General features: G+C 41.1%; 1 protein-coding gene across 3 annotated transcripts; it reads right to left on the minus strand.

Moving 5' to 3' along the window:
• Positions 1 to 28: 28 nt before the first annotated feature.
• On the minus strand, positions 29 to 27,637 carry PPP2R3C (protein phosphatase 2 regulatory subunit B''gamma). 3 transcript variants are annotated; one of them, XM_050953921.1, is made up of 13 exons: positions 27,451 to 27,637; positions 25,186 to 25,316; positions 23,343 to 23,447; positions 21,476 to 21,588; positions 20,053 to 20,150; positions 15,233 to 15,303; positions 13,051 to 13,183; positions 11,814 to 11,869; positions 11,663 to 11,738; positions 10,821 to 10,957; positions 9,283 to 9,420; positions 2,798 to 2,857; positions 29 to 2,015 (listed from the first exon to the last, which is right to left on the minus strand). In XM_050953921.1, the coding sequence occupies exons 1-13, from the start codon at positions 27,530 to 27,532 to the stop codon at positions 1,827 to 1,829; spliced, it is 1,389 nt and encodes a 462-aa protein (XP_050809878.1). In that variant the 5' UTR covers positions 27,533 to 27,637; the 3' UTR covers positions 29 to 1,826. The 3 variants fall into 3 exon arrangements, with proteins under 3 accessions (XP_050809878.1, XP_050809879.1, XP_050809881.1); XM_050953922.1 differs by having other exon boundaries at positions 25,186 to 25,313; positions 27,451 to 27,636; XM_050953924.1 differs by lacking the exon at positions 27,451 to 27,637 and adding an exon at positions 25,506 to 26,065 and having other exon boundaries at positions 25,186 to 25,313.
• Positions 27,638 to 27,657: the final 20 nt, after the last annotated feature.

Raw genomic sequence — 27,657 nt, forward strand, 5'->3', positions numbered from 1 at the left:
TGGTATCTGTTCAGGGCAAAAGCCGACATAACTTATGAATAAAATCTTTATTAATGGAGAGAAGGATGTTTAGCTTTTTCTGCTAGAAATTTATCAACTGTGACTGCACTACTGTCTAGTTTCTTGTACTTTCTGTTGCAGTGAGCAAGGAACGCTCGCTGTCCTGGTGTTAAAGTTCTTTGTATAAAATGTGTTACTCACTGTGCCTTAATACTTAATCCTTCCTTCAGTTTATGCAAAATGTATGAAAGTGGTTACTTTAACATTTGCTGTAAATGCATAATACTGGTTATTTTATATTTAATATAATTTTGAACTTTACCTTGGCTCTGTTTTTCTTTCATAATGTAGATCTGGCCCCTTCGTAGTTGTGTGCATGGATCCAGGGTGCTTAAGTTACTTGGTGCTTTCAAGAGAAAACAATAAGATGCATGCCCGTTAAGTCCATGTCCTCCTAAGGGCATCTGTTTAGACACTGAAACTCAAGGGTGTCTCACTTCCTCCAAGTCACAAAATGCATCCTGAGCTCAACTCTGCACCCAGGCATAATTGGGATGTTTGAGAGGAGGGATAGCTCAGTGGTTTGAGCATTGGCTTGCTAAACCCAGGGTTGTGAGTTCAATCCTTGAGGGGTCCACTTAAGGATCTGGGGCAAAAATCAGTACTTGGTCCTGCTACTGAAGGCAGGGGGCTACACTTGATGACCCTTCGAGGTCCCTTCCAGTTCTAGAAGATAGGGGTATCTCCAGTTATTATTCTTATACATTTTACCATCTGACGTGGGAGGCTTAGTACTACTTACAGATAAATATGTATCAGTCCAAAGGCAGCATTGTCATTTTAGCTTAAATCACCACATTTTGGAAGGAGTTATGTCTATAGCGATAGGGCAACATTAGTGAAAACTTCTCTCTACTCAACTCAGCCTTCTGAGGTAATATACAGGAGTGAAAGTAAGGCCTTGAGGTGTTCCAGTTTGACTAGTGGTATGATTTAATTAAACCAGTGAAAACCCTGCGGTAAATACTTGCATGTAGCTTAAATAAATTTCTGAACAGACTTAAGCTAAGCAACAATAGACTCTTTAAATTGCTGCAAACACCTCTGTAGATGCACTAATATTGTTTTGAAACATTCAGGTTAAACCAGTGCATGTTCCTCATAGACAAGACAGTTCACTTATGCCATTCAGTACTTTTGTGTGTCTACCACAGATGCTAGTGTGCGTGTTAAACTCTGCTTGTCAGATCACCGTTAACTGTTCTCTCTCCTACTAAAATAATTCAAATTTTTATTTATACAAAACCTTCATCTATAGTTGAATAATGCAGGGGGAGGAAACAGTTCATACTGCGTACATAACATGCTTAACACTTAGTTGCTAGTGAACACTACATATGACAGATTTAAAAACTCTGACACCAAATACAGTGATGTTAGATCAATCGCAAGATTCCTACTGGCTTCAGCAGTAGCAGAAACAGGCCAACAATGGGCATTTTTGGAAATCCCATCCTTACTATCCTGCAGGTTTTAATATACGTCCTAGAACAAAATGTTGAAAAAAATGTTACTTGCTCCTGTAAGTTGGAGAGATTCCAAACAAACAATCTCTTCAGCTTACAAAAATCAAACCACTGTTGCCTCTTAAATAGCACTGTAGCTATTTTGGCTTCACCATTTGTCAATTTGACAATCCCTATACAAAGTTTTAATACCACACATCTGGGGGAAGATGGAAGTGTCTTATTTGGATAATGAATAGGCCTGCAGCTTCAGAGTTTGTGCATATTTAGGCACATCTTCACGAGTACAGTGTGTTCCTGTTATGTGTCGTCAATATCTGCAGTATTGTCATTATCACTTGCTACAAGAACCTCTCTGTTCTCATAGGTCCAGAAGCCATTCAGATCAATTAGAATGCTGGTAACAGTGTCTCCTTGGCTACTGTTGATTAAGTCTTGAAGGGAGATCTTGTATGGATCCTTAGGCTTCACCATATCAAAGATTTCATCCTATGAAAGGAAAACCATAGAATTAAGAGGCACATTTATAAGCAGAATAGTGATTAATTTATCCCTAGCATGTACAGAATGATCATTGGGGCAGTCTGTGCCCCTCACTCATGAAGCTTTGATCTAAAATAAGATTGCATCTTAAGTACAGAGCTGGTAGCGGAGTACACTGCCCCTCCAATAATGGTCTTACTCTGCCAGAGGAAGTATGGTGGGCTCAGAAAGGCAGCATGAAGCCCTGCCACTTTAAAAAACAACAAAACACAAAGATATCAGGCAAATCCCTACCTAATGTTATGGAATTTTCTCTTCATTAAACATGAGTCACTTGCAGTATTTCAAGACTTCTGAAACTCAATAGGGAACTGCTATCTAATATTATGTTAGAATGGTATCAGTAAGATGTAGTATGCTTTTAGTTACTGGCAGCTCTCAAGGTAGAGCTATTTGATTTCTTTACAAGTAAACTTCCAATTATTGTCAAGCATCTAAAACCAAAGGTGAGGTTCCATGTGTGCTCACTGTAGGTACTTGCATCAGGAAAAAAATGTACTAAGATAAGTTGAGTACTAAAAACTTTGCTTTCAGAATAATTAGTCTAGAATGAAGGGGAATTTCCAAGGTCACAATGCTGTCGAGTTATATTTTTTTCCAGCATGGCAAAGTTGATGTAACAGCTCACAAATACCCAGTAGCTACAATACTGTGCAAGTAAAATTTCAAATATGTTTAATTCAAAAATTCCAGTTATGTGCACACGGTACTCTCTAGGGAAAGCTAACCTTGACATCTTGAAAAGAAACTGGTTCTTGTCCATGGATTTTCATTTGTTCCTGAATAGCCTATAGGAAAAGAAAAGCTGTCAGAGCAGTAGAAACAAAACCGATAACGTAGTAGTCTACAGCTGCTCTGTACTAGATTTAAAAAGAAATTAAAATGCCTAAAAAGGGACAAGGTGGGGGAGATCTTTTATTGGACCAACTTCTGTTGGTGAGAGAGACAAGCTTTCAAGCCACACAGAGCTCTTCTTCAGGTCAAAAGCTTGTCTCCCTCTCTAACAGAAGTTGGTCCAATAAAAAATATTACTTCACCCACCTTTACTCTCTAATATCTGGGGACAGACACAGCTACAGCTACACTACATATCTAAAGAAAGAGATGTTAACCATAGTGGTAGTGGCTGCAACCCATCCTTCCTTCCATGAACAGAGTGAGCAATCCAAACAATGAAAGCAACTGGAATTAAATTATCCACAAAGGCAGGATGGATTAAGGTCAATCACTCTGGGTATGTCTACACTGCGACAGGCAGCATGCACAGCAGGAGAAATGCAACTGGATAAATAGACATTTGCTAGCTGTCAAGGTTCCTTCCCCACTCTGAACTCTGGGGAGGCTTGAGAATAATCTACCAACTAGATAGGTAAACAAGATGAGCACAGACCAGACCCTTGGGTTTTTAGGTTCTTAAAAAAACAGAACTTTAGAATAAAGGAAATAAAAGTAAAAGTAGTACCTTCGCAAAATCAGGATGGAAGGTAGTTTTACAGGGTAATATGATTTAAAACACAGAGGGTTCCCCTCTAGGCAAAACTTCAAAGTTACAAAAACAGGGATAAACCTCCCTCTTAGCACAGGGAAAAGTCACAAGCTAAAACAAAAGCTAATCTAATACATTTCCTTGCTATTACTTACTATTTCTGTAATATTAGATAAATCATTTGAGTCTGAGCTGGATTACTTGCTTGGTCTCTCCCTTTGTCTCGGAGAGAACCACCCAAAGCAAAAACCTTCCCCCTTAGATTTGAAAGTAGCTTCTCCCCTTACTGGTCCTTTTGGTCAGGTGCCAACCACGTTATTTGAGCTTTTTAACCTCTTACAGGTAAAGGAAGGATTTTATTCTACTCTTAGCTGTATGTTTATGACACTAGCTCTGAGCTACTGTGCTAAAAATAGTATTGTGGCCACTGTGACACAGGTGGTAGCATGGGCTAGCCACTCAATAAGTACCAGCCCACCTAATGCTGGGTTGGTAGCCTGTGTCACGACATCCACACTGCTATTTTTAGTGTGCTAGTTCAAGCAGAGCTAGTGCAAGTCTGTTCACCAGGACACGGAAACATGCTCCCAGCTCCAGTGTAAATATACCCTGTATGCCTGGGCCTTCAGCTTCTGGAGTGACATGATGAGCTCAATCTTAACTTTCAGTGAAAAAAATTGTTTCTAACTCTCACAGCTGCAACAAAAAGCTTGAATATGTGACCCAAGTGTAACTGAGGCCTGCCTTAGTCTGCAGACAGCCTAAAAAAGTGTGAAGTGCCCGGTTCATTTTAGCTATAAAAGCACTTGTCATGCAAATGAGGGACATGGCTGAGGCAGGATCACAGAGGCCCCAAGTGGGGGTATACCTGAAGGCCCCAGATTGCCTTAATTTGGTCCTGCACAAATTGCCAAACTACTAGTGACCTGGTAAGAGCACACTTAGGACTTGTCCACATTTGAAATGCTAGAGCTGCTATACTGCTTCAGTGTAGATACTATCTATGCTGACAGCAAGGGTTCTCCCTTTGGCATAGGTGATCCATCTTCCCAAGAGGCAGTAGCTAAGTCAACAGAATAATTCTTCCATAGACTTAGCATTGCCTACACTGGGGCTCAGGTTTGCTTAACTATGCCACTCGGGTGTGGATTTTTCCTGAGCAACATAGTCAAGCTGACTTGACTCTTATTGTAGAACAAGCCTTAATATTTTTCTCTGTAGCCCACTTTGATAAACATAGGACAATAGATTTACTGCTGTGGATGAGAAAGACCCATTCAAAGTTTGATACCGACAATTGAAGGGCATTACTGACATTATTGCAAAGGCAGGGAGTCACCTGTATGGAGAAAGGGTGCAGATGATCACACAAGCTAATAAAAAATTACTGTATTTATGTAGGATTTCTGAATACTAGCTGTACCCCAACTGCCGGCCACCCTCCATTACAGAGGTGACTGCATTATAGTGGTACTGTACAAAGATTATATAGTTTGTAAAGTGTTTTGAGACACAGGGTGTTATGTAAACTATTATGCTGCTTTAAATGTTTAGATTCCACAGCAAAAAATACAATCGGTTCTGTATTAACTGAATGAAACCTTGCAGATTAAAGAAATGAATAATCTGAACAAAATGCAGTGTAAAACATATTTGAACTTAACATCACGTGGAAATACACCCTAGTTTGAAGCCAATTTGAAACAAAATACAGCTTTTTATTCTCTAGATTTTTTTATTAGACAAAATTTGAGATAGCGTTATACCTATTACATTTAGAAACTCAATGAATAAAGACAGTGATTCCTTGCCATAGGAGAGAGTTGAGGCACAACATGTTTCATTCACTACATAATTCTGCCCAAACATTTGAGTGGACCTTTGTAAATTGTACAGTAAGAGGGGAAAACTAATCAGAAGATGGACCAATCAATGCCTGTGACAGAGTTCTGTATCTATTTTCTATAGCAAGCTACTTTGAAAGATGGAACCTGGATTCTGGTTGGTTAAAATAATTCACAGCAGTAGCTAAACTAAACCACACACTGGGAAGAGAAGGTCAGCATCTTTGTACAACGCACTAACAAATTTAGTAAGTTAACTAAATGAAGCCATGCAACATGGTAATAACCAACCCAACAGTATTTAGCAGCAGAAAACACATGGTGCCATGGTTGAGGGAGTACAATTTAAGGGCCTCATCAAATGTCCCCTGAAGTCAAGGAGAGTCTTTCCACTGATTTCAATAGGCGTTGGATCAGATAGTGAGGATGCCAATTCATCCAGATTTACCTTGTAAAATTGGCAATCATGCTTCATGTAATTTAAGAACTACTACAAGTTGTCAAATGTGACAAAATTGTCATCAAGCTCTTCTATTACAATTCTCTGGCACCATCTGAACCACCAGCAACAAGCCAATACTAAAGTGAACCTGTTTCACGCTCTCTATAGAATTCAGCTCAGGCTGGAGTCTGTACCAGCACAGCACTTACTGAAAAAGCTTTGAAACTGTTTCAGTGTTTATTTGGAAGATTTCTGTTGAAAGATTGTGCTTTTCCAGAATGATATAATTGAAGTCACTATCAGTAAAGGGTTTTTGTTTAAGAGACAGAAGGTTTATTATTGAACAGCAGCAAAGGGCATCAGACTATAAATAAGACTTTTTATGAGCTATGTCTGAATGCTTAATAAGCTGAATGAATATGTTCTTGTTCTTGATTTGGATAGTGCAGGCTTGAATACAATGAAATGTAGTTGATTTTAATATCTTGGTACAAAATGCCATGTGCAGATAACTAAAAATATTTGTGATTCTAACTTTATCTGACACAATTGTTGCTGAAGAAGGATCTTACCCCCGAGAACAAGATCAGGCAAATAACTCCCTCTGACATCAATTAAAGCCAGGATTGAGACCCAAGCTATCAACACCAAAAATAATTGAGAACTTTTCTTACTTACAGTCTATTTTCTGCAAATATAGGCACTACATAAGTTTTCAAGGAGATTCAACCATATGGAAAGTTTGAAGGGAGAGTTGCAAGCCAAAGGGAGATAACGTTACAGAAAAGTAAATTTGGAATTAAAGTAATTTTAATGATTTTTTTTTCAATGGAAGCTTAACTATGGGAACCTTCTTCACAGCTAAATATTGAGAAAAATATTTGATTCACAGAGCCTTAGAAAGTGCAGTGAGTTAGTGTGCAATCTTGAAATGTTAATAAATGAAATGCTTGAAAATGCAAGTTAAACACAAGTCTGTCAGTTGGCATCACTAAGACTTTGTGGGATAATAAACATGACTGGAATATTGGTATAGAAGGGTACAGCTTGCTCAGGAAGGACAGGCAGGGGAAAAAAGGGAGGAGGCGTTGCCTTATATATTAAAAATGTATACACTTGGACTGAGGTTGAGATGGAAATAGGAGACAGACTTGTTGAAAGTCTCTGGATAAGTATAAAAGAGTTAAAAAACCAAGGGTGAGGTCATGGTGGGGGTCTACTATAGACCACCTAACTAAGAAGAAGAGTTGGAGAAAGCTTTTTTTAGACAATTAACAAAATCATCCAAAGCAACATGTGGAGTATGGGAGCTAGGGCCACCACTTCCCAGGAGCTGGGTAAGGAGCTGGTCCACGCTCCCACGTGGCATCCCCCAGGCCTCAACTTGCCCCTGTGCCCCCCCTCCAGCACCCTGCCCAGGTTGCACCCCCCCCCAAAGCCACAACTCGCCCCCTGAGCACCCGCACCCCACTCCCCAGCACCCAAGGTGCTTCCCCAGGCTGTGCCCCCCCCATCCCCAGCACCTGCAGTGCCCCGAGTTCCCTCCCCCAGTTTTAGTTAGAGGTATTTTTAGTACAAGTCATGGACAGGTCACAGGCTGTGAATTTTTGTTTACTGCCCGTGACCTCTCCATGACTTTTATTAAAAATACCCGTGACTAAAACGTATCCTTAGTGATGGGGGACTTCAACTACCACTTCAGGTAGTTGAAGGCTGCTATCAAATCCCCCCTCTCTTCTCTTCTGCAGACTAAACAAGCCCCAGCCCCCTGATCATTTTTGTGCCCTTCTAATAGCTTTTGTTGCCCTCCTAATAGCTTTCTTTGACAGGGTGACAAGCCTTGTGGACAGGGAGGAAGCAGTAAATGTGGTATATCTTGACCTTAGTAAGCCTTTTGATACTATCTTGCACGATCGTCTCATAAACAAACTAGGGAAATACTACCTAAATGGAACTACTATAAGGTGGAAGCATAACTGGTTGGAAAACCATTCCCAGAGAGTAGTGATCAGTGGTTCACAGTCAAGCTGGAAGGGCATATTGAGTGGGGTCCCGCAGGGATCATTTCTGGGTCTAGTTCTGTTCAATATCTTCATCAAGGATTTAGATAATGGCATAGAAAGTACATTTATAAAGTTTGTGGACGACACCAAGCTGGGAGGGGTTGCAAGTGCTTTGGAGGATAGGATTAAAATTCAAAATGATCTGGACAAACTGGAGAAATGGTCTGAAGTAAACAGAATGAAATTCAATAAGGACAAATGCAAAGTACTCCACTTAGGAAGGAACAATCAGTTGCACACATACACAATGGGAAATGACTGCCTAGAAAGCAGTACTGCAGAAAGGGATCTGGGGGTCATAGTGGAGCACTGTTGCAAGAAAACTAAACATCATTCTGGCATGTATTAGCAGGAGTGTTGTGAGGAAGACACAAGAAGTATTTCTTCTGTTCTACTCCATGCTGATTAGCCCTCAGCTGGAGTATTGTGTTCAGTTCTGGGTGCCACATTTCAGGAAAAACGTGGACAAATTGGAGCAAATCCAGATAAGAGTAACAAAAATGATTAAAGGTCTACAAAACCTGACCAAGAAGGGAAGATTGAAAAAAATTGGGTTTGATTAGTCCAGAGAAGAGAAGACTGAGGGGGGACATGATAACAGTTTTCAAGTACCTAAAAGGTTGTTACAAGGAGGAGGGAGAAAAATTATTCTCTTTAACCTCTGAGGATAGGATAAGAAGCAATGGGCTTAAATTGCTGCAAGGAAGGTTTAGGTTGGACATTAGGAAAAACTTCCTAATTGTCAGGGTAGTTAAGCAATGGAATAAATTGTCTAGGGAGGTTGTGGAATCTCCATCATTAGAGACTTTTAAAAGCAAGTCAGACAAATACCTGTCAGGGCTGGTCTAGAGATAATACTTAGTCCTTCCATGGGAGCAGGGGACTGGACTAGATGACCTCTTGAGGTCCCTTCCAGTCCTATGATTCTGTGATCTGCACACTAAAATAAAATCCTTTAAGTGACTGCACAGAATTACCATGCATTTTCTATTACTTCTAATGCATTTTGGATCCTCTGAGGCACTGAAACGCTGTGCATAAAGAAATTAAGACCATCCCATACAATTGTCTTTATTTTTCTACCTTGTAAGTAAGTCTTCATTATAGGGCAATTTCAACTGTTGGAACACCAAAATTATTTTCTATTGATTTAAATTAAATCAAAGCAGTTTAGTTTCTAATGCAGGTAAGATGTGGAAAATGCCTTCTGAATTATTTCCAAGTTTTAGAATGTGGGGTTTTACATTTAAAATCTTCTTTAAAAATCTTTTTAAAGTTGACAAAAACCTCATAGTGAGCATAGGTAATTTAAAGTGATTCCCTGTAGATCTGTAAGTAGAAGCACAGAGACTATAACAACACACATATAGAGACTTACCCTAAAGAAATAATTCAGGGAAAAAACATTCAGGTATCCTTTGTTCTCTATATCAAGCAGTTTGAAAATATATTGTAGAGCTGCAGGTTCCTTTCTGTTTTCTAATGCAAGCACAAAGTCCAGGTAGGTCTTATAGTCCTAAAAGAAAATACAATCATGATTATTACAGTCATCTTTTTAAATTGATTTTACAAGCAGGAACATTGTAATTGGTGGCTATTTCACTGTAGGTAGCCGTTAGGGTTTTTTGGAAGATGACAACATGAAACAGAAAATGGTTGCTGCCACTGAAGTGAATGGAGAAGTTTGTTTCTATGATTTACTGAGGCAGCAGACCCATACTTTTTCACTAACATTTTATTTGTAAACTAAGGAGTCTGTCCAGAAATCCAAATGAAACAGGCTATATACATTTAAACAATACTTGTTTATTACATCCTTAGATTGCCAAGCATAGTCCAGTTGGCTGAGATGGGGACCATATGACAAGGTAGTTCCCAAAAATTTCCTCCACTTCTAGTCAATAGTTTATAGCACTAAAATATTGATAGGCTTGCCATTGGCTGAGAGTGGGCCACATGACCAACGGACCTAAAATACAGGACTCTCAAAACAGGGTAAGTAAGGCTGCAGGACTTATAGGACCAAACAGACCCTGGGTCTGAATAGTAGAATTTGGATCATACTTTCTCTTTTTTCCATTAGTGCCACTGCTTTGGTTTCTTGATCACAATACAACAATTAACTATAGCTACCTACATCGGTTACATATACACTGTATTTCTATGCATTCATCACAACCTCATCCACTTTAGCTTAAAATTGGAGCCCCAGAACACAGACCACTAAGGTGAATTCACAATTAACTAAGTTTGCATTTTATAAACCATCTTAACATAAACACAAAGAACAGTGATACATTATAAATCAAGTGTTTCACGATAAACAATATACACATATGTTTTCACTGATTGTCTTTGTCCATCCTAAGTCTTTAGTTTTCGTTTATAGGCTCCTCACTATTCACACGCATAGCTGTAGGAGGCACACAGCAAAACCACTATAGTCTTCTGCCTCACATTAACTTCACAATGAGGTTTATTATTTAACTAGCTGCTGGGTCCGTTTTCTAATGAACATTGTTCAGTTACGTGCCATTTGGATTTCATTCTTTGTTTAAAGAGAAAGAGCCAAAATCATTCCAGAAATATTCCTGCTTCTCCACATTTAGTTAACATTACTGCCTTCAGTTATTAGAGAGGAAAATTTATACTGGATTATCTTGGTTTGTTACAATGGTATCTCATCTCCTTTCAGAAAAATATACTGGAATAACACATTACACTGTTTGGTAATGATCAGATAATTATATTTGCTAAGCTTCTGCTCTGTTCAAGTTGCAGAAGCAAGTACTAAATAAAATAGTCATATTACTTTAATCTGTCTTTGTTTTAAAGATAATGCTTATACTAATATATCTATCACAATTTTAGTACAGAATGTGTAAATCGGAGTGCAAGCTAGAGATTCATGATTACCATTTCTCCATCATAAGTCAGGCATTCCTGGAAGACACGATCTAAAAATATGTTGGTCAGAGTCCCTGTTCCATAGCGGGACAGTTCCTCTTTGCTGAGCATACCATTGTGATCTTTGTCAAGATTTAAATACTGGCCTAGGAAGAAAAAAATAGACTGAAAATACAATAAAATCTCCCTACATCATACAAGTAGTAAATTTTAATGTGACAACACACAGAAGTGTCAAGCTCATTTAACGTATTTCACATTATTTTGGATTAAAGTATACGTTATTAAGTAAAGTTATTAAATTGCAATGTTCTAGCTCTGTAAGAATATTTATAGTGCACCCTAAGCATATGCAGAATGTAGAAAGACAAGGTCCCAGCCCCAAAGCACTAACAGCATAAATCACATGAAGATGGTACATGGAATAGAACAAGCCTCAGTACAGAAATGGGGAGCAACAATGTAAGAAAGTTTAGTGGCAATAGTGGTTTTAAAGAAGGGGAATGGAGGGCGAAAGGCACACAAGGAAGAGGCTGTTTCAGAGGTAAAGAAGAGATGCACAGATAAGAGTGGGAATAGACATAGGGAGCAGTTAGGACAGAAGATAGGGAAGAGTCTAAGGAGCATGAAGAGAGAGAGATGTAAGGGATAGTGAATTTGAGGACCAAAACATGGAACATGATGCAGACGGTGAGAGGGATGTAGTGAAGAGTGGAGGAAGCAGGAGAGAAAGATTATCTAAGCAGTGGGGTTTTACACAGATATGGGGCCACAGAGGAAAGGTAATACTGAGTCTCTGACTAAATTATGCAAGCTAGTGAATACAAATGACTGTGCATGTAGGAACATACCATAAACCCTCAAGGCAGATGGAGCAGAAAACCAATTTGTTTCTTGACTTTCTTTAGAAAGTTCTTCATCCCTTAACTAAATGAAAAGGAAGCACCCAGTTAGAATTCAGGAAATGCAAAGTGAAAACAAAACATTTCAAGAGATTTTTACCTCCAATAAGTCATCCAGAAAGCTGCAAGCTAAAATATCTTGTATCTTTATCTTGCCTGCAGGAGGGAAAAAAAAAATCTGTAATATGGTCACCTAGTTACACATCAACCTGGCCTTACTCACTTGAGAGGTTCCATTTACTTTAGTGGTACTGAGTGAATAGGGATACCAGGATTAGGTCCTAAAGATTACCAGAAAAAACAATTCAATTTATTATCAATTATGTTTCCTAACCCCTCAAAAAGAGAATCAATAAAAAAAGCTTATCACAGAGACAAGTTAAAACGTTAAATTTAAGGATCAAACACAAGTCATTTAAAAAAAAATACAAATTAGCTGTTATAGTGACAGCGTAAAACAAAGCCTGACATTTGTAAACTGTCTCTCAGTTCAAAAAGGAATCATTATGGAATTACACAATTTTAAAGACAGGCAATTAGGATCAAAGTTATGAGTGTTTATTACAAAGTCACAAGTGAAACATAAACAACTTGTGTTTGTGCATTTGTGAAAGTTATAGGCCAGGTCTACACTGAAAACTTTTAACAGGATAGTAACATTGGTTGGGTGTGAGTTTTTCCTTTAATACAACATTTTTTATACTGGCAAAAGGCCTAATGCCAAAACAGCTTATTTCATTCAGGGAACTGGTATAAGCTATACCAGCAAAAGCACTCTTTTGATGGTGGAAGCTCTGTCTACACAAGGAGGGTTTCCTGGTACAGTTATACCACAAATCTTTTCTAGTGTAGATTAGGCCAGAGATACTCAAAAATTCAACTAACGAGAGTATATCAGATTGACAGAAAGATCTCTGGCTTGTGTTTTATGAGAAGAATTACCTGGCAGAATAACATCACAACTGAGGTAGTTGTGCTGCACTTAACTGTAGTGGGGATTAATATAAAGCTAATCCTAGTTCATTTATTTTTGCCGCAGTATAGCCCAACATATTATTTTTAATTTCTAAGCAAATAATCTGGAGTACAACTCTGAGGTGGTATTTCATTAGGACTCATTCTGACTCTGATCCTGCAATCTGATCTGTGCAGACACATTAAACCTATGCAGAACCCACAGTCTTCAGTAGAGTTCAGTCCGCACAGATCAGTTTGCAAGATTGGGGCCTATGAAAATATTTGTACAATGTTATAAAGATAGAAACAACTTCAGTATTCATATTTTAAAAGTAAAAACATTTCCACATATATTTGAGAGTTTGAAAACATAAATTTACCTGTTCTGAGAGGGTCTAAAAAGAAGAAGAACTTTCTAACTGCAGTGCAGACATAGAACGAGTAAAATGATTTTTCTAAACCATCCAACTGTGGCAAAGTAGGGATAAGTTCCAAAATATAATTTTCTAAATCCTGCAAAATTTAAAAAGGAAAGAAAACATGCTTTGAGATTATAAACATTGCCATTGTTCATTTTAAATTAATTGTTTAAATTATTCTTTTGCTTTACAAGTTTTATTTGTTGAAAATATTATCCTGCAGCAATGTCACTGTACTGCTCGAGTTACTTAACCACCTAAAACCTCTCCCTTTCTTCTAATTTTTAAACCTGAGTTTGACTAATGATGATCTCTTCCTCTACAAATTTCAGAAATTTACTGCACCTAGTAAATCAGATGGTATCTTGAATAATTAGAGACTAATTAAAACCTCTATTCAGATGGTGTCATAAACGGATAGTTAAGAGTTAATAGAACAGAAGTACTTCATGTCTCTTTTGCCTGTAAAGGGTTAACAAGATCAGTGAGCCTGGCTGTCACCTGACCAGAGGACCAATCGACCAGAAGACCAGTCAGGGGACTTTCAAATCTTGAGAGAGGGAAGTTTTTGTGAGTGCTGTTAGAATGTGGTTGTTGTTCTCTCTGGGTTCTGAGAGGGACCAGACATGCAACCAGGTTTCTCTCCAATCTCTCTGATACAGTCTCTTATATGTCCAGAATAGTAAGTACTAGGTAGATAAGGCGAGTTAGGCTTATGTTTGTTTTCTTTATTTGCAAATGTGTATTTGGCTGGAAGGAGTTCAAATTTGTATTTTGCTGAAAGGATTTTAATTTGTACTTGTATACTTAGGCTGGGAGGGTATTCCCAGTGTCCATAGCTGAAAGACCCTGTAACATATTCCATCTTAAATTTACAAAGATAATTTTTACTGTTTTTTCTTTCTTTAATTAAAAGCTTTTCTTGTTTAAGAACCTGATTGTTTTTTTATTCTGGTGAGACCCCAGGGGACTGGGTCTGGATCCACCAGGGAATTTGTGGGGAGAAAGGAGGGAAGGGGGAGAGAAAGGTTAATTTTCTCTTTGTGTTAGGATTACTTTCTCTCTCAGAGAGAGTCTGGGAGGGGGAGAGAGAAGGAGGGGGGGACGGTGAATTTTCCTCTCTGTTTTAAGATTCAAGGAGTTTGAATCACAGTGATCTTCCAGGGTAACCCAGGGAGGGGAAGCCTGGGAGAGGCAACGGTGCGGGAAAGGGTTTACTTCCCTTGTGTTAAGATCCAGAGGGTCCGGGTCTTGGAGGTCCCCGGGCAAGGTTTTGGGGGGACCAGAGTGTACCAGGCACTGGAATTCCTGGTTGCTGGCAGCGCTACAAGTACTAAGCTGGTAATTAAGCTTAGAGGAATTCATGCTGGTACCCCATCTTTTGGACGCTAAGGTTCAGAGTGGGGAATTATACCATGACAGATGGTTTATACCATTGCCAGTAAAAGTGACAGGAGAAGAGCATATGACAACATAGCAGCAGTTTTTTGTGTCAAAATTAAAAGACACCAGGAGCAACAGGAAGAACAGAGGGTGCTGAGACATTGCTCCCTCATATGATGAAACAAACATTTCTGTACACTTGAGGTTGTTTCTTCAAGATGAACACCATGTAAAATGCACACCTGGCATTATGACTGGCTCTGTTTCATTAGTAAAACTGGGGGGGAGGGGGAAATACATGTGAATATGTGATAAACTGAATCTTTGCCAAATGCCAGTGCACAATTGTGGGATTTGGATGTTCTTTTTGCTTAATAGTCAATCACAGATTTTATTTTTTAAGACTGCTACATGTGTAAAGATAAAATAATCTGAAGAGCATCTTTAGCACCAGTCTTTTACATCATCTCTTTATCAATAAATATAATAGAATATCAACTATCTGAAATCTTAGTATTGAAACCTCCCTAAGGAATTACCAGTATGTCTCCCAAACTAGCGATTCCCTTGCCATTAAATCTCTATTACTCTGTATAAACTCCTCTTTATCCAAACGAACCTGGTGTCACCCAAGATGTCTGGGCTACTGGGATCTTACTCTAATTGAGAAACATTAAAGTACAAGTTACCTTTATCCTCTCTGTTGATTTAAATTACCCAGAATAAAGTACATTAAATTTACTGAGTGGGCAGTACTTACCGATTCTCTGAGGTAACCCTGTCCTGCCACATCATATAAACTGAGGCCTATTCTTGTCTGGTGAAGCCATACTGTAAAAAAGGATTTAGAATCATGATTCAGGATCCTTTTCTGGGACAAAGAATAAATACTTAGTTAACACAGAGTTAAAGTTGACTGATAGTCTCTTGTACCCTTTCAGAATGTCAAATGCACCTATACTTAATCCTCTGAAAACCAGGAATTGCAGATTTAAGATACATACCAATCCTGCCCCATAACCTTTCCGTACCACCCAGAGTTAACAAGCGTCACTGGGGATATACTGTAAGTATGTTTCAGCCAAGGTTGCCCCACATGCAACTATGAGGAATGACTAAGTAAATGTGCCATTTTATGTGGTGTGTTGTGTTGCATGGAATTGTATTCTCTAATTTATCGGCATATACTTATTACTCCTGAGGGAATTCTGAACCAACAAAATAAAAATTCTGCACACAATATTTTAAAATTCTGCAACATTCTGCATATTTTGTCAATAAATATATGTGGAGGCTCTAGCATGGCAGTGGGAAGCACAGGCCACTGGCTGCACGGAGGTGGGAGATCACCCTGCAGTCCCACCCCTCTGGGGACACAGACATGGCAGTGAGGCTGTACCTGACCCTGACAGAGTGCAAGGGCTCAGAAGCTGGCTAGCTGCCGGAGAGGCCAGATGCTGGTACCCTAGCTCCCGCTGGGGAGACTCCTGCCGCTTGTGACCGACCCAAGGACTGGCTGTACCCGCGGAGCCTGGAAACCGACCAGGCGCTGGAAGAGCCCCTAGGCCGGCTTGTACAAAGGGACCTCGAGGAACTGCCCGGTTTAGCCCTCGCTTAGCATCCTGAGGCGGCCATGGTGTGGGACCCTGCAGAAGACGCCACTGAGACAGAGGTACCGGTAGAGGGGGAGGCTGAAAGTAGCCTGGGGGCAGCCGACCCTAGTCTGGCTGCAGCACGCTCAGAGCCAATGTCAGTGTGTTGCAGCCAGGATCCCCACTTACACAGCAGCAGGCTGCCTGCCGCTGTTAGGGCCCCGAGCTGGGACGCAGAGGAGTGGGCAGGCCTGCGTCCCCCCTGCCACCCCACACACGGGTGGCAGTCTCCCCCTTGCCCCGATGCTCAGGCCCAGGAGCCTGGGCTTACCTTACTGAACTGTTTGCTCAGCCCCTGCCTGAGGGTCTGAGCCCTGAGCTGTCGTTTGTTGCCCCGTGTAGTGAGGCAGCCTGGCTCCCAGCCACCCTAGAGAGAGGCAAACCCTGACAGCGGATGTTACACCCCGCCTCCAGGCTGGCTGGGACTAGAGATGAGCATGATGCAGAGTAGGAGCCACTGGCCAGTGCGTCCACAACCACCTGCAGTGATTTTACCTCCCTGCTGGCTGCTCCAGGCACCCAAAACGCCACACCTGCGCTGCAGGGGAGGGGCACGTGACCACTTTTGCAGCTTCCCTTTGCTTCACCATCAGAAATCATTTTTCTGCAATGAAGCAAAGAAATCTGTGGAGGCATGAATTTTGTGCATGTGCAGTAGCACAGAATTCCCCCAGGAGTATGAACTTCAATGGCCCTTTACTGTTACTGTTCGGGTATATTTACCCAGCAGCTGGGGTTGTAATTCCCATCTTGAGTAGATGTGTGCATTCTGCTCGAGCCAGCACCTAAAACTAGCATTGTGGTTAGGGTGGCACAGGCAGAGTGGTTTGGGCTAGCCACCTGTGTACAATCCTAGCCAAGGTCCTTCCTCATGGCTACAATCCTTCAATACCGAAGTACAATCCTATCTAAGGTCCTTCGTCATGGCTAGCTGCTCAGGCCACACTGCTACTTTAGCTTGCTAGCTTGAGCAGAGCTATTGCGTGTTCGTCTACCTAAGCTGCAAATTACACCTCCCTGATGCCGTACAGACGTCCCCTTTAGAAACTGGTGCAGGGATTACTTGTAGCAAGTTGCAACAGCCCACACCACAATATATGGAGGTGCATCTACACCTATGTGGAGCCCTCGTTTTTGTTCTGAGTTATGTGGGTTGTACAAAGAGCGGAACAACACAGTTCAACCTTGACGTGGGGATTTGTAGTAGTATGATAGTATCCACGATAGCGCACTACAGAACCAGGACAAGAGTAGGACATATTCCACCAGGAATCCTTAGGACAAGGGATGCTATCATCTGGCAAAATTGGGGTAGTCTGTGCAGGATAGGTGGAGTGGGTGTGTATAGGCCAGGCTGAGGCAGCTCATGTTCACTAAGCCCAACGTAAACACAACTTTTGCCTTAGTGAGGACATGGTTTGATATTTTCTCCTACTGTACCTATGTGCTTTCTCTCCACTAGAACTCCATATCATCTAGCAGAATAAAGTGCTATGTCACTTGTCAGAGGCAGATTGGGCTTGTGACACGCTGGCACCCCCATATTCACCACTGTCATATAATTATGATATGTTTTGTACAAAGTATGCCTTGTGAATATCATTCTAAAAGTCCTGATCTGCTAGACACTAATATCTCATTGGATTGTAAGTACTATCACTGTATGGGAAGTTATGAAGTTTGGCTATGTATGTGCTACTGAAACACGTTGTGAGGCTGAAAATACCCACAAGTAGACTTTCAGGTACAACAATAAAAAGGCTAAACAATGTTGATTGCTTATTGAGGAAATACACACAAGCACATGGATTACCCCAGGAGCTGTGTACAACAGAAACCTCTCAGACATAGCACTACACAATGGGAACTGTTTGACCCAGGTCACACCAAAAGAGCTTTCCAGCAAGTTGGAAGATATAAAACTTGGCTTCAATCTCCCTACAACACAACACCTGAAGTACCAGACGAAAAAAGACTGAACTGGGGAAGAAGTGCTAGTCCCAGCCAGGAAAGAAGGAAGCCTGTCTGTGTATGCAAAAGCTAACCTGATTGTACTGAGTGAGACACTGCTTGATTCAAATCCTAACTATTACATTAGGCTTAGATTGTGGTTTTGTTTTATTTCTTAGGGTAACTGACTTTCATCTGTTTGCTATCACTTAAAATCTATCTTTTTTGGTAGTTAATAAATCTGTTTTATGTTTTATCTTAACCAGTGTGTTTTTGAGTGAAGGGTTTGGGGAAAAATCTCAGCTCAGTTAACAAGGGTGTGTGCATCATCCTCTTCACATTGAGGGAGGGGTGGATTAGGTAATAAATTCATACTGGCCAAGTTTTGACCAGGGCAGGATGGTACAGATCCGGGTTCCTACGCTGGGGAGCTGCGGGTATTTTGGCTGGAGCCTATCTATTGTTGGTTCACGCACTGACTGGCAGAGCATACATGAACACAGCTGGATGTGATCCCTGCCTGTGGATGTTGGTGTGAGCGCAAGCTTGGAGGGCTTTGCAGCTTGTCACAACGTCACAGTGTGAGAGGGAACCCAGATTGGTAGAACAGAGAGCTCAGCTGTACCCCAGAGAGGACATATCATAGGGATATCACTCGAAGTGGGCAGAGTTAAGAGTGCAGGGTAGAACTGGTGTGTGCCTGAACTCTGTGTTTCCTGGTTTGCAGAGGTTTAAGTATAGGAGCATTTGATGTTCTTAAAGGATACAAGCTTCTGCAGGTCAACCTTAACTCTGTGTAAATGAAGTTTTTTGGGCACTGAATTTCTCTTAGTTTTTGAGGAAGTGGTGTTAGTAAGGAAGGTATGATTCAGGGACACAAAGAGGCTTCCTGGGAACACCTCACTACTATTCAGATACCACTTCTGCCCTCCCCCCTGGCTCCTCCATGCTTTCAGTAGGGCTGGAAAGGTATGAGGAGAAAGGAAAGTTGTAACTGACAAGCTGTGAGAAGCACATCTACCAGCCGGAAGCAGTAAGTCAGAGTGGAGGGAAGCTCCAGATTCCACTCTGGGGGCTAATGTAGGGGGAACGGGCTCTGCACAATCTTCTGCAGCATAGACGTACAGAGAAGTCTTCTTAGGACATTTTCAGATTAATCAGAACATTCCCTGGAGAAGAATATAGCTTGACACAATAGCTCCGAGAGGTGTGAACTGATCTATTCACAAGAGGGTGCCACACAGACAACCTGCTTACAGCTAAGTGTGTAATGGAAGAAACCCAAAACTAACCAAAAAAAAAGAAAAGCTTGTTTTGGAACTCAGGGCTGGTCTACTCTAGAAGCATCAGCACTGATACAGCTGCGCCACTGTGGCACGTCTGGTGAAGACGCCCTATGTCAGCCGACAGGAGAGACCTCTCATCACAAAACCACCTCCACAAGAGGTGGTAGCTATATTGGCAAGAGAAGCTGACACATCTCTGTCCACACTGGCGCTTAGGTTAGTGGCTTATTCACACCCCGGAGTGACATAAGTTATACTGACATATGTGGTAATGTGTACAAGCCCTTGGTTGTTTAAAGAAGAGCATAAGGCATCTTAAATAGTTACCCATTCACTACTTTTCCATATGTGGTGTCAAATCTGCTTGGAACAGTCTTAGCAGGAAGTCAAGATGTGAGCAAGCAGGAAGGCAGATGACTTTTAAAAGCTTTATTTCAAAGCCATAATGAACCTGCCATTGATATTTCAGGAGTTTGAATCTTTTTTCCTATAAAACAATACTCAGGAAAAAAAGGTGGAACAGGAAAATAGGATTTGTAACCCAAGGGCCAGATATTGCTCTTGTTGAACAGAACTGCAAGTGTCCTGTTAGACTTCAACAGGTGAAGGGCCATACACTAGGAATATAATATGCCTTAAATATGCCTGAAAATAAAATAATATTCAGTATCACAAAAGAAATATCTACTCACCTTTTCTCATCACATAATTGAAGAACTGCATGATAGATATCCTTCCATAGGGATCATTGTGGAGTAATTTAGCAAAGACTTTCGCTGTGAAGAACTGCCTATGAAACACAAGAATGACAACACTAAGGGTTTTTCTACACTAAGGGCTTGAAATGCAACAATCTAGACACTACCTATGGAATGAATTCTTCCATCAACCTAGTGCTGTCTACACCCGAGGTTAGGTTGGCTTAACTAGGTTGCTCAGGGGTGTGGATTTTGCACACTCCTGAGTGACGTAGCTGGATTGATCTAACTTTTTACTGTAGACCTGGCATCAGACTGTGCAACCTAATATAATGACATCAAGTTGACTGGTTGATCCAGCTACAGTATATAAAACAACTAACATTCTTCTGAATATTATTTCATGACAGGATAGGTATGTTATTTTTCTGGAAATGGATAAAAAGAATAGCAGACACTAGGCCACTTCTTAATCTCAGGCATGCTATCCAGGTGCCTCAGAAAATCTGTAACGTGAATGAATTGCACAAGCAAAGTAAGAGATTTTAAGAGATGCGCAGTGACATACAAGGGATATAAGAGATCAGAAAATGAACCAGAATTTTCAGAGCTGCCTGGTTTTCTACAAAAACACAAAATATAAAATGTAATGTCCTGATACTGCAGTCGTTCCCTGTCCAATTTTCCTCATTGGTTTCAAGAGTAGTTTCCCACACCATAATATCAAAAGCTTTGTTTCTATTTATAGAAAGTAAACTATGCACCACTTAACTAGGACAGCTCAGATTTAAGTTCAACAATGAACAGCATCAACTGCTGCTTAGTTGAGATGCCTTCTGATGATTTAATGGTCTCTTGTGTATTTCAATTCTAGTTAAACCTATTTACCCTTTTAGCAGCTTCCAAGTCTCCTTAACTAGGATGATGTATGAAGAAACTGTATGGCCTGCCTGACTACAACCTGTTCCTGACTATTAGTTTGCTCCTGCCAAACCAAACAAACTAACTGGGCTGCTATGCTAGGTGTATAAAAGAGGACTCTGACACTGGAGAGGCACCAGGATCAGTCCATCTGTTAGTGTAGACAGTGCTTGCTCCCAGCCACAGGAGCTCTGCAGTTTCCTGGACAGTAGTATTACTATTAGAATGGTGTTTCTGTTCACAAGAACTTCCTCTTAATTAAAATGAAACAGGATTTACTGGGGGCATCTCAATCAAAAGGATTCTACCATGTCGAACATTAACTTTTTTGCAGGGGTGCAAATTGAAGAGTCCAGTGATAATTTTCTTATATAATACCATTTGCTCACCCTTAATTAAACTTCCGATTATAAGTTTTAGTTACAAAGCATATAGTATTATGATCTTAAATAGCTGTTTAGCTTTAGTAAGCATGTATTAGATAAAGGAGCCTTACTTGCATTTGGGTCCAGCTTTCTCACCAACTTTCAAGAAGCTCTCATAATTGATCATTGCTTCCTCCCCAATCAGAGGTGGTGTCTGATGTTTGTCCAGCAGAAACCACAAATTCTTAAAAGGGATTTAGATTTGGTTAGGGAAATATCACATAACTAATGTTAACATGCTCAAACAGGTTACTCATATCTAGGGCTCCATGTCTGTCACAGATGTCACGGAAGACACGGATTTGGTGACTTTCTGCGACCTCCATTGAATTCTGCAGGGGCCAGTGTGACTGATCCAGAGCCAGCTGCTCAGGTGACCCCTGGGACAGCCACACCAGGCGCTGCAGGAGTGGCCCTGGGGACAGCCACATCAGCCACTGCTCCAGCGGACCCTGGCAGTGGTCCTGGGGTGGACGGAGCAACCACGGTCCATGGTCCCCGGCAGCTGGTGCCACTGGCCCCGCTCCCTCCGGCCAAGATTTAATCACATGCATTTTTGGAATAAGTCATGGACAGGTCAAGGGCTGTGAATATTTGTTTATTGCCTGTGAACTGCCCATGACTTTTACTAAAAATACCAGTGACTAAATCATAGCCGTACTCATATCTAAGAGTATGTCTTCAGTGCAGAGTTAACTTGAGCGACTGGCACTCAGCTCTGAGCACCCAGGCTGGCCTAAGCTCAGATGCAAATCGCCACACTGCAAATCTATAGTTGAATGTGTCCATCCAAATGCATCCATACTGGTACTCTACTCATCTGTGTGTATCGTTTGGGGGGCCATAGCCCATGGTTCTTTGTACCCAGTAGGTTAAGCTGTTCTTTGATTCTTTCTCAGTAAATTGCATAGGTACTGGAACTAGGGGAGCTGCTCTACCTCCTAGCTTGAAGTAGTTTCCATCATATAGACGGTTTAGTTTGGTTCAATGGCTCTCAGCACCCCCATTATTGCTCCAGCACTCCTGGTGAATAGTGGGAGAACTTGTCTGTCCTGGATATTCAGGGGGAATTGTGGGAAGGCACTGGAGGACTATCAGCACTTGAGTGGTTTAACCTGCGTTCACACTACAAAATTGGCAGGCTTGCAGCCCATGTGTAAACAGCACTTTAAGCTTTAGCTCACACCCCAAGATGGGCCAACTAGCTGGGGTGTAAAGCACCACCACTCTGGTGAGAGGTTTTGTGGATGGGCAGGAGCCAGAATAGGGGCAACATTGAGGCAAGAGCCTGAGTTAACTCTGCAGTGAAGACAAGCCCTAACAATAGACTTATAGACTTCAAGATCAGAAGGGACTATCCCGATAATCTAATCTGACATCATGCATGTTGCAGGTCACACAACCTCACTAAACTCACTCCTATAATAGATCCATAACCTCTGGCTGAGTTACTGAAGTCCTCAAATCATGGTTTAAAGACTTAAAGTTACAGAGAATGTACCATTTACACTAGTTGAAACCTGCAAGTGACCCATGCCCCATGCTGCAGAGGAAGGCGAAAACCTCCCGGGTCTCTGCCAATCTGACCCAGGGGAAAATTCCTTCCCAACCCCAAATATGGTGATCTGTTAGACCCTGAGCACATGAGCAAGACCCAGCAGCCGAACACCTGAGAAATAATTCTCTACAGTAAGTCAGAGCTCTGTGTATCTTCTGTCCCATGACCAGCCATTGGAGATATTTGCTGCTCGCAGTTGCAGACCAGCTACTTGCAATTGTAGGCAGTCTCATCAGACCATCCTCTCCATAAACTTATCAAGCTGAGTCTTGAAGCCAGTTAGTTTTCTTGCCCCCACTGCTCCTCTTGGAAGGCTGTTCCAGAACTTCACTCCTCTGATGGTTAGATTAAGAAATGATAAATTCTTAGTGCCTTCTTACCTGCAGCTCTTCATTATCTAACAGCTCTCTACTTTTTCTCTGTAGAAAGACTGCTCTAGATTCTTCTCTTAACTTCTGCAGCAAGACTTCATCCTCAGCTGGTAGCTAAAAATATTACAATGTTATTATTTGTATTGCACTCCTTAAGCCCCAGTCAAGATCAGGGTCCTGTTTTGCTACGTGCTCTACAAGCACATCAGAATACAAGTGTCTGTTTTACAAAGAGTTTACAGTCTAATCTGTAACAATATGCAATCTACCAAAAAAATAGGACGGAAGGAAGGAGTATGTTTTTATCGTGTATTAAATATGGCCTACATATTTCCATATTGATATTATAAACTTTGTAATATGGGCTGGAATTTTATTCACTATGGAGCCAAAACCACTGCAAGATGTTAGTTTCTGATCTCATGAAAGACAATAACTGCAAAATGTCTTAAGTCACTGTCTCCTATTACTTCTTGGTTTATAGCCCAACTTTGATGCATAAAAATACCTTTTCATATCTTTTGCATGGTACAACTATTGCCAAACATCTGACACTGAACAATATCCTGGCCAATGTAACCTACAATTCTTAATACAGTTCCTGTGAATTTATAAGCATTTTCAAAGTGTACATTTCATATTGCTGCTTCATTAAGTACTTTTGCCAAACAGTACACTCAGATGTGTGCCATGGATTTTACTAGAACCTGAGGATGCGTGGGATGTCAGTGCAATCTGTATTTCAGTAGGAGCATCTTCAATCCTCAGCATGCTGTATTTAGGAAGATACTATTTTATGTAATGGATACATATGTGAAAAAGTAGACATAAATAGTTTTTACTGATTATTTAAGGGTCTAGGACAGAGCACTCTATTTTTTTGTAGGGTTAATACTTATTTCATTTTCTGGTAACTTTTCCCCCCTTGCTTTCAAGTTTATTACCTTTTGGTAGGAAAAAAAGTATTAATTACTACTTTGCATTGAAGAGCCTGATTTTTATTTTATTTTTTTCAAATAATGAAGGGCTTCAAGAAAACAAACACAAATGCAAGGCTGACATGGGCATTCTATGCTATAATATCAAGGGCTACTGTCAAAAAACGTGGCTCTGGACTGACCACTGGTTTCTTTCTTACAGAGGTGAAGTGCTTGACCAACTCCTTCTGCTGGATAACAAAAGCAACAACTCTACCCTTAGATTACAAGGCCAGTGACCTATCCTTTTGGCAAAATGAGTATCTTATTCATGGCTAATGAGAGACAGGAAATGCAGAAAATAAAATAGAAAAGGTGGTTTCCAGATCCTAGAGCTCGATATGACATCGTCATAGGGAGAGAGCACTCATTCATTCATCCAAGAAAGGTTGGGAAGTGTAGAAAAAAAATAATCACACAATAGACAGTTGTGACAAATGTATAACTATTGTCAAACTAATTGTGTGACACCTTCTGCAAATGCTCAGGAAACAGGGTAGGGACTTCACAGTACTGGCATTCCAGGGTCATGAATTGCACGTAAAAGTTGGAAAAGATGGGAAGTGGGATTTCAAGTTTTGAATACAGATAAAATATATACTTTATGTTGCACAAGGGCTAACCAAATTAACCAGTTTGCTACAGCATTAGCAAAGCATTAGCAAACTATTTCATGGCTTAATCAGATCCTCCTCAGCAGCTGTACAGGATTCATTAAATCCACAACTAGAAGGGAAAAAAACTCACAACACAGTTCTCTCAAATTCTGACCCAATGTAGTTTTTGCTACTAAAATGCCAGTATTAAAGAGGTCAAGATTTTCTGCTTTGAGTGGTATATTCTTAGGTTTAAGTAGCTCTGGATATACCACTTACCCTGTAATAAAACCGTGGTATATTCATGTAGGATGTATTAACGCTTTTTCTTCCTCCTTTCCATTCCATGTAGTATTTTGTAAACAACTCCATTTCTTCATCCTTTAGCTCTTGTTCACTTTTTTTAGCTGCTTAACATAGAACAGAATATCTTACATTTTACCCCCAGGTAGACTGATTTTAACAAACTGTTGGGTTAAAGGAAATCCATTTTGCTTTTATATAATTGCATTTTTAAACAACGAGTGTCACTATAATTTGTATAATCTGCAGAGGGCATAAAGTAAAAGGCATAAATGCCTGGAAAACAGCAGACGTACATCATGTTTGTCTGCTCCCCAAAGGCTTGCAGAAGACCATCTCTGCTAACACCATGTGCTCCGAAAGCTTTAAGTGGAGGAGGGCAGGGCTGTGCCTGGAAAAGGCAAGGAGCAGTAAGTTCTCTGGTGCTATTTTTTTAAATGTAATTTTGCTACAATCACTAAGTCACCTCAGAGTGTTAATGTGCATTCACAAAGGAGGTCTCTGTGGCAACATGACTCCCTCAAGACTAGCACTACTATTGGATGAGGCAAAGTAGGTGCAGGTTCCCACAATTTCCCTGCAGATGCACAAGTTCCTTAGGGTTTCAGGACTACAATCCCTGCATACTACCACAAACCCTTGGAAGAAAGATCCTGTTTGTTTCATCAGAATGTGAAAGTCAAGCTTCTTGTGGTTTTTCCCCCTCACAGGAAGAGTGCACATTCTACATTTGCATTGAGCATAACTTTCTGCACATATCTAACTAAAGACTAATGAAAGCTTAGCAGTTGCTAAAACATACCTATATTAATTTAATCTATAATTTTTGCATTTACTATTTGTAGAAATTATAGATTAACTATCATGAAAAACTTGGCTTCAACCCCCACTTGTCTTTTGGGCTAGGACTATTTCTCCCTCTCTCTTCAGACCATTCATTGAAGAGAAATTATTGCTGTACATTACACTTGTATTTCTTTTGGGTAGAACTAAGGGGGCTCCACTCCATCCCCATGTAGTATTGTAAGCAAAGTTCAAAGTGTTAGAAACTATTAGCAATTACTTAGACCTGTCTGGAGATAACGTGATAAAATCTTTGTAGAAAACTGTAAGAATACCAACATCCTCAGTAATGTGAATGAGAAATAAAAAGCACTACATTTTATTCAGTTACAACTAAATAAAAGTACAAATTACTACATGTTTACTTGCATTTATTCTTCATACAAAAGGTATGCAAATATACTAATCAGGCACTAAGATACCACAGCAAGGGGCTGGGTATATGTGCCTGAACACATTAGATAGGCACATCTCCTATCTATCAAAGATGCCAACCAACCTGAGGTCCTTGATATAAACAAAGGTTTGTCACTATTGCTCTAAAACCAATTAAGTGGCTGTACAAGCCTGCAAGTTGTTGTTCCTAGGATTCATACAATAGTTGAAGCTACTTTCTACTTGGGGGGAAGTGTTTTTTATTTAAAGTCATTTCTTTAGCTTGCATCATGCAATGCTATGGTATCGATTTCACTGTGCACACTTTAACAATATATTGTCATGGGGAGGGAAAGAAAACATTACTAACATACAGTGCAGACCCAAAAGCACTTAGACTTGGAATCTGGCAAGCTCTGTCACTCACGTGTAATGTAAAACATCCTACAGGTTGCATCATTTTCAGCAGGAATGTTTTATGTGGCAAAGACGAGGGGTCTTTTTTTAAATGCAAAGAGCTGAAATGCGATTTGTGAGAGACCTCAGCTCTAGTTCCCGGTGTGGGCCTCGCAGTCCTGGAGGCATTTGCGGTCCCTCATGAACACAGAGAGCTCCAGCAAGGCTACACTAGCCCTTCAGATGTGGCAGGTAGCACGTGTTAGCTAATGTCACACCCTAGACTAGGCTTGTGTGACCTCATCCCGATTGCAGGGGTCGGGCTCCAGGGCCCGTTCAGGCTTGACCATTACCCCCGCTGAGGCAGCCTACCGGGGCGGGACAGGCACCCACTGCGGTGGTGGTTTGAGACAGGGACGCCCGTCTGCTCGCTGACTGCACTGAGGGCCCGAACAGAGCCAGCTTGGGACCGGCTGGTTTCCGGGCAGGGCCGGGCTGTCAGCGCGGCCCCTTAGCTCCGCGCTGGATCGAGCCCGGGCAGAGCCAGAGACGCTCCCGCCCGCTCTGGGGGACCCTGCAGCCTCTGCGCCCCGCTTCCCGCTCACTCCACGTTCCCCGCGCACTCACGGCCAGTGCAGGCCGCCACTCGGCCCCGCAGCGCCTGCTTCCACTCCATGCCCCGCAACGCCCCGCCCCAACGGGCGCACATCCCGGTTACTGTTCCGCCATCACGTAATCACCATGCTAGGTGCGGGTAAGAAGCTGCTAAGGGCCCTGGCAATTACTTCCGGTGCCTGCGACCTGTCCCATGCACCTCGTACGTCTCCAGCCGAC

The sequence above is a fragment of the Gopherus flavomarginatus genome, chromosome 5 (genome assembly GCF_025201925.1).
Source record: "Gopherus flavomarginatus isolate rGopFla2 chromosome 5, rGopFla2.mat.asm, whole genome shotgun sequence".
Lineage (NCBI taxonomy): Eukaryota > Metazoa > Chordata > Testudines > Testudinidae > Gopherus > Gopherus flavomarginatus.

Excerpts from the sequence above, each read along its gene's own strand:
- PPP2R3C (XM_050953921.1), bottom strand. The coding sequence starts at position 27,532 with ATGTGCGCCCGTTGGGGCGGGGCGTTGCGGGGCATGGAGTGGAAGCAG. Across the intron at positions 13,184-15,232 it reads AGGGTTACCTCAGAGAATCG|GATTTAGAAAATTATATTTT; the intron begins GTAAGTACTGCC and ends TAAATTTTGCAG. Across the intron at positions 11,739-11,813 it reads TTCTGGATGACTTATTGGAG|TTAAGGGATGAAGAACTTTC; the intron begins GTAAAAATCTCT and ends CTTTTCATTTAG.